The sequence below is a fragment of the Triticum urartu genome, unplaced genomic scaffold (genome assembly GCF_003073215.2).
Source record: "Triticum urartu cultivar G1812 unplaced genomic scaffold, Tu2.1 TuUngrouped_contig_6802, whole genome shotgun sequence".
Taxonomy (NCBI): domain Eukaryota; kingdom Viridiplantae; phylum Streptophyta; class Magnoliopsida; order Poales; family Poaceae; genus Triticum; species Triticum urartu.
Window position 1 is genome coordinate 1 of NW_024117593.1, and position 7919 is coordinate 7919.

Below are 7919 nucleotides of genomic sequence, written 5' to 3' on the forward strand. Positions count from 1 at the left end.
ACGCCCCCCCCCCGCCCGCCTGTCGCGCCGCCGGTGCCGTCGCCAAGACTGACTCGTCGCCGCCTCAACTCGCCAAGTGACCTCTTCTCCGCCGCTATGGCAAGAGTGAGGTAACTGATTCTTGCTGTGTGTGTGTTTGATGTATGTGCTTGGCTGCTTGCTGGCATGTGTGTGTGCGCGCGCGCTTGCCGTATGTGCTTGGTGCTTGCTGATGTTCCTGCTACTATCTACTGGCACAGAGGGAAATACTCAAATCACCATCTAATCTGCGGGAGATGGCATGACAGCAAGCTAATGGACGAGGATCGAGGACATCGATGACCATTCACGACATGAAAAGATGCATGAGGCAACCAATGGGGCATCATTTTGTTCTCATCTCACGCATTATATTAGTATGTTCTATCTTTATTACATGCCATTTTATTAATTATGTATATATACTCGCCGTATCGCATATTGTTGTTTCTAAAAATTACCGTATCCCGTATCGCCGTATCGGTGCAACGTAGTTCATATCGCTGTATCCGTAGCAGTGAATTAGACACTGAACATAGATATCTTCCTTGATGATAGTGCAGTGACTCTCGGCCCTAAGCTGTACGAGACCGTGAGGGGCAAGCTGTCGCTGGGCGCGAGAATCCTCCAGGCCGGCGGCGTGGAGAACGTCTTCCGGCGGTGGTTCTCCGTGGAGAAGAAAGAAAAGCTCCTCAACGCCTCGCAGTGCTACTGCTACCTGTCCACCACCGCCGGCCCGATCGCCGGCATGCTCTTCGTATCGTCGGAGAGGGTGGCCTTCCGCAGCGACCGGTCGCTGGCGCTGACGTCGCCCAAGGGCGACACGGTGCGGGTGCCGTACAAGGCGGACGTCCCGCTGAGGAGGGTGAAGGCGGCCATACCGAGCAAGAACCAGCACCGGCCGGAGCAGAAGTACATCCAGTTGGTGACCGACGACGGCTTCGAGTTCTGGTTCATGGGCTTCGTCAGCTACCAGGCATCCCTGCAGCACCTCGAGCAGGCCGTCAGCGCGGCGGGGAGTGGGATGAAGGTGTAGTCGTCGCGGGGCACGGGCACCGGGAGCGGGAGGCACTTGCGGCCTACCACGGCGTGAAAGCGACGCGAGCGCACGGCGATGCCGATCACTGTCTGACTACACCAGCAGCATGCGCGATTGGGAGACCTCGTCGGGCTCGGCGACTAGGCGCTGCGGAACATCGCCGCCGGGAGCTCAGCATGGTGTGAGGACCGGCGCTCGCCCGAGCCGACGCCGCACGAGGCCGAGGTTGTCGAGCTGGTGGCCTACGCGACCTCCCTATACGTGAGGCTGGAGGGGAACGACGAACCGCGCGAGCATGACCGTGAGGACGCCCCGAGCAGGGGCACGAACCTTGCAGCGGGGGCCCTCTAATGGCGTATCAATGGGCGTCATGGATTGCTAGGTGCTGGAAGCCTGCAACCGATGTCGATGGGCCTTGGAGTGCACCACTAGTAAGCTGTTGCGGAGGCGCGGATGAGAGTGATGATAATGCTCAAGGAAATGGCACGGTGTGTTTGGTTCGGAAAATAACTGAAATGGAATGACACACTAAGATCTATAGACGGATTTGACAAATCCGACCCCCTATACATCTACGGACGCGGCTGGGCACGTTCAGGCGGGCGCATCCAGACGGCCCCTCATATTTTCGTTTCGGCATCCACATATCTCAAATCCGGACTCTCAAATTCATGCACGTCGATCATACAAGACAATGTCACATGTAAATAGCAAACGTTTGTACGAAGCATACATAGTGTTTACATAAAATTTATTTTAAATGCCAAACTCAAGCATTATCTTCTTGGTTGCCATTGTGGGCCACACATGGGCTCCATAAGATCATTGAGTTATTGCGTGTGCACCTGCTGATTTTGAAGATTTTGATGCATCTGCAGAAAGTTCATCAGCTGAGCTGCATCTTGATCTTCCTTGATTTCAACTTGTTCTTCAGGTGCATCGAAATCATGGGTTTGGGCTACATCATCATGGTCATCCTCGACAATCATATTGTCCGGAATAATACAACATGTCATCAACTGTCATAAAGTTTTTGATTCCCGCATCATTGCAGCGCTCCGCACAATTTCCAAACAAGACTAAAGCACACAGAATGCTTCTCCACATCCTTCCTAGCAGCTTCCTGCATTATGGCAAAGTGTCCCTGTTTATTGCCACGCGGCTCGGAGCACGATGGTGATTCCCTATTGCAAAGCCTCCTGAACACTGTAGATCGTTGAAGCATGTTGATGTCGTTGTGAGAACCCGGCATTCCAACGAAAGCATGCCAAATCCATAAGTCATGTGATGCCACCGCTTCTAGTATGATGGTGGCCTCTCTGGTGTGACCTTGATACATTCTCCGCAGACCTTTGGGGCAGTTCTTCCATTGCCAATACATGCAATCAATTGATCTGAGCATTCCTGGAAACCCCCTTGCCTCTCCAATAGCCAACAATTTCTCAGTGTCTTGCTCTTTTGGTTCTCCGAGATACTCAGGTCCAAACACCTCCACCACGACGCGGGCAAACCGGACATTGTTCTTCAGGCATGCACTCTCCCCCATCCTGACCATCTCACCAATGGCATCTGCAGCAATACCAAGTGCAAGCATCCTCAGAGCAGCCGTGCACTTTTACTTGGCCGAGAAAGCGAGTTGGCCGCAACAATCCCTTGTGAGCTTGAAGTAGTCGTCGTGTGCCTCCACTCCCTCAACAATGCGCAAAAACAATGGTTTCCGCATGCGAAAACGGCGACCAAACCATGGATCATCAGTGAAAGTAGGTTTGAGAGTAAAGTAGTCTCCATGTAGTAGCTTTTCTCCAGACACCCTATCCCGATTAATCACAACTCTCCCTTTGATTGAGCCCTTGAAGTTGAGAATATGCTCCACTTGCCGGTCTATTTCCTCTTACATGCTCATGAGCATAATCATGTCCACTTCTTCGTCCGAATCCGACGAATTGAAGAAATCATCTTGAATCATTTGGTCAAGCTCCGTCGGTCCATACTCCTCGTTTGATGAAGCATCGGAATCCATCGTTTTACCTAACAAAATCACAAAAAATCTAGTAAGACAATGTGTCGAACATATCAAGCGCAAGCCGGAGCCAGAGACTTGCCGGACGTACCACGGTGGCTTTCGGGCTGGCCACCACGTCCCCCTCGACGAGGACGGAAGGGCTCTTCTGGATCTGGTGTTGGAGAGCGCGTGAAGGGCTGTGAAGCGGGCACGGTTGCAGAGCGTGAGACAGACGACGATGAGAAGGAAGAAGAGAGGAGATAGCAAATGGACCCGGGTGGTCTTCGGGTGGATTTGGTGCAATTTGGGGTGGGGTCGAGCTGTCGGGTCCGACTTGGCGAGCATGCAAGGGCACGCCCGGGCGTCCCCATATCCACCCCATATTTGGGCTGGATATTGATGCGGCTTGAACTACGTCGGTATTTCCCCAAAGAGGAAGGGATGATGCAGCATAGCTACGTAGGTATTTCCCTCAGTGATGAGACCAAGGTTATCGAACCGGTAGGAGAACCACGCAACACCATGTGAACGGCTCCTGCACACAAAGAACAAATACTTGCAACCCGACGTAAGAGAGGGGTTGTCAATCCCTCAAGGGTAAAAAAGATATGTAAAATTGTAGTAGATTGAATAAATAGATCTCGCGGAAACGCGAGATAAAAGAAATAACAATAAATTGCAGCAAGGTATTTTTGTGTTTTTGGATAAATAGATCTGAAAATAAAAAGCAAACAAAAATAGATCTCGAAGGCAAATATAATAAAGAAGAGACCCGGAGGCCGTAGATTCACTAGTGGCTTCTTTCGAGAAAATTAGCATACGGCGGGTAAACAAATTACTGTTGGCAATTGATAGAACTTCTAATAATCATGATGATATTCAGGCAATGATCATTATATAGGCATCACGTCCAAGATTAGTAGACCGACTCCTACCTGCATCTACAACTATTACTCCACACATCGACCACTATCCAGCATGCATCTAGTGTATTAAGTTCATGGAGAAACAGAGTAATGCAATAAGAACAATGACATGATGTAGACAAGATCAATTTATGTAGAAATAGACCTCATCTTGTTATCCTTAATAGCAACGATGCATACGTGTCGGTTCCCCTTCTGTCGCTGTGATCAGGCACCGTAAGATCGAACCCATCACAAAGCACCTCTTCCCATGGAAATAAAAATCGATCTAGTTGGCCTAACTAAGCCAAAGATTCGAAGAAGAAATACGAGTCTATAAGTAATCATACATATAAGAGATCAAAAGACTCAAATAACTTTCATGGATAAAAACATAGATCTGATCATAAACTCAAAGTTCATCGGATCCCAACAAACACACCGCAAAAAGAGTTACATCAAATAGATCTCCAAGAGACCATTGTATTGAGAATCAAAAGAGAGAGAGAGGAAGCCATCTAGCTACTTAGTACGGACCCATAGGTCTACAATGAAATACTCATGCATCATCGAAGAGGCACCAATGAGGATGACAAACCCCTCCGTGATGGTGTCTAGATTGGATCTGGTGGTTCTGGAACTTGCGGTGGCTGGAATTGATTTTCGTCGACTTCCCTAGGGTTTCTGGCATATTGGGGTATTTATAGTGCAAAGAGGCGGTGCAGGAGGCCACCGAGGTGGGCATAACCCACCAGGGCGCGCCTGGGCCCAGGTGGGTTGTGCCCCCCTCGAGGCACCCCTCTAGTACTTCTTTGGCCCATCTTGTGTCTGCTGGTCCAGAAAAATTCTCTAAAAAGTTCCGCTGCATTTGGACTCCTTTTGGTATTGATTTTCTATGAAGGAAAAAAACAAGCAAAAAACATCAACTGGTGCTGGGCAGTATGTCAATAGATTAGTCCCAAAAAACGATAAGTTCCTATAAAATGATTTTAAAACATTCAAGAATGATAATATAACAACATGGAACAATAAAAAAATTATAGATGCGCTGGAGACGTATCAGCATCCCCCAGCTTAATTCCTGGTCATCCTCGAGTAGGTAAATGATAAAAACAAAAAATTTGATGTGGAATGCTGCCTAACATGTCCATCACATATTCTTTTCTTTGTAGCATGGACATTTGGACTTCTATATGATTCAAAGAAATACTCTAGTTTTGACATGAAGATTTCAATACTCAAGCATATCAACAAGCAACCATGTCTTTCAAAATATCAACACTAAAGCAAGTTATCCCTGGCCCATTATGTTCAATCTTTGATCCATTCATGAAACACACTCACATATTAGCTACACCCAATGCTCAAGTACGATCATAGTGCCCCTTAGTTGGTGCTTTATAAGAGAAGATGGAGACTCAAAAAAATGCATGAAGTAAAAGAAAGGCCCTTCGTAGAGGGAAGTAGGGATTTGTAGAGGTGCCAGAGCTCAAAGTGACAAAGATAGATGAAATGATCTAGATGACAACTGGGGGGGGGGTGAATAGGCATTTTAAAACTTTTACGGATTTGGCTTTAACCTAATGCGGAATTACACTAACGGAAACTTTTCATGCACAAATCCTAAATATGCTAGGCTCAACTAAGTGCACCAACAACCTATGCTAAACAAGATAGGCACTAAAAGAAACTAGCAAGCACAAACTATATCACAAGATAAGGAAATGTAGGAAGTACTAAGCAATTCAACTAGCACAAGATATATCAATATGAGCAAGTATGAATTGCGGAAAGTAAATGGTGTGGGCATGAGATAACCACAAGTGAGTCGGAGACGCGGATTTATCCCGAAGTTCACACTCATGAGAGTGCTAATCTCCGTTAGAGCGGTGCCAAAGCCAAAGCTCCGGGGCGTCACCAAGTGACTCACCGTATTCTCCCTTCCGAGTCACCCCCAACGGATGAGCCTCGGTTCACTCGGGGTTGGTCTTGAAGGCGACCACCACACCTTTACAAGCTTATCCGGAGCACACCACAGCCATGGAAGCTTCCGGAGGAACTTGACCACCTAGGCCACTTCAACACCCTTCCCTGGAGCACACCACAAAAGGAAGCTTCCGGGGGGACCTGGGCCACATAGGCCTCTTCACAATCTTCTCAATGTATCACCAAACCATCTAGGAGGCGAAGCCTCCAAGAGTAATAAACTCACGGGCTCTCACTCGAACAAGTCGATGCGAGGAGCTCAAACCAAAGAAACAAATGCAATGCAAGGTCAAGCAACAAATGCTCAACTCACTCTCTCAATCTCACAAGATGCAACTCAAGAAAGTAGGGGATTGAAGAGAGGGGATGCAATGGAGGAAATCAACAAATGACTCCAAGATCCATCCACAAATCCCCCTTCACTTAGAGGGGAGATAGGGGTTTGGGAGAGGTGGTAAGAGGCTCAAAATGATGTTTAGAATGTGAATGAACAACCCCCAAACCGGTGGGGAGGAAGGGCTCTTTTATAGCCAACTTCCAAAACTAGCCGTTGGGGGCTCCAACGGACACTTCCTGGACACCCTGTGCCCACGGGGTCCCGTGCGCACGGTACAAGCCCGTGTCCACGGGGCCCCGTGCCCACGGGGGTCAAAAACCCCGTGTCCACGGGGTACCTAGAACAGCTTGCAGCAGCCCACTAAAACTGTGATAACTTTGGCATACGGACTCCGAATTTGATGATCTTGGACTCATTTTGAAGCTATGGAAAAGCCCAAGGTCCTCACATAGAGAGCCACCCAAGATCAACAAGAAATAATAATGCAATTAATGCAAAGGTTTGAGCTCTCTACATGCGACATGATCAAGCTACTTGCCCGAGAGTCCCTCTTGATAGTACGGCTATCAAACCTATAATCCGGTCTCCCTCCAAGCACCATGAGACCGGCAAAACTAGGAAAACCTAGCTAAGGTATACCTTTGCCTTGCATATTCAACTTGAGCTTGGTGATGACTCCAATGCTTGTCTCAAGTTGGAATCCCTTTCTTGTCCACAACCACTTGGTGAAGATGCTTGAATTGCTTCCTCATATTGCAATGAGGGAAGCCTTAACTTAAGCCCATCTTCTCATGAGCATTATCATGATGTGGACCGCAAGCTTCAAATCATATAACCTCCGGCTTCTCATTTTACACTTGGACTCCTCGAACCCGATGACCATCACCACTTGATGTCATCCACACATAGGCTAACTGAGATCTTTCCTTTTGATGCAAGCCCATGAGAAACACCTAACCCACATAGACATAACAAACACATAGCATGGGTTAGGTAACAAAGCACAATTCACAATTACTTACCATACCACTAGATCACTTGATCCCACGTGGTACAATGTTTGCGCTTTGAGAGTTGACCATCTAGATATAATCTTCGAGCTTCATCTTGGTCAACCAACATCTTTACTCCAAGCTCCATCTTGGTTTCTTGAAAGCCACAATGAACTCTTCATTTCCCTTCATTGCTTCAAGATAATATCACCAAAGACTCTTTCATGACCATATCAAGTTCCACTATGAATATCATCTTGATCACCACTTGCCCTTCTAAAAACTCCATCACAATCTCTTAAGAGGCATAATGAATTCTTCACTCTAGTTGCTTGCTTTAAGACTTGATCAACTGAAACCCAACACGTGAGCTCACCATGATCTGGTCTTGAATCATAACTTGAATTCTTCTCTTTGATTATTCTCTCAAACCCTTGATCCTTAAAAGTCCACCATCATAATATCTTGAGAGGCACAATGAATTTTTCACTCTAGTTGCTTGCTTCAAGACTTGATCAACCTAAACCCAACACATGAGCTCACCATGATCTTGTCTTGAAACCATAACTTGAATTCTTCTATTTGATTATCCTCTCAAGCCCTTGATCCTTAAAAGCCCAAATATGTTAGTCTTTGAGAT

General features: G+C 47.3%; 1 protein-coding gene across 1 annotated transcript; it reads left to right on the forward strand.

Moving 5' to 3' along the window:
* Positions 1-742: 742 nt before the first annotated feature.
* LOC125531103 (putative GEM-like protein 8) lies at positions 743-1825 on the forward strand (the record flags this gene model as incomplete). The annotated part of the gene is given in 1 exon segment (XM_048695511.1): positions 743-1825. A coding segment is annotated over 1 exon segment (312 nt), but the record flags the coding sequence as incomplete, so codon positions are not given.
* Between the last annotated feature and the right edge of the window lie 6094 nt (positions 1826-7919).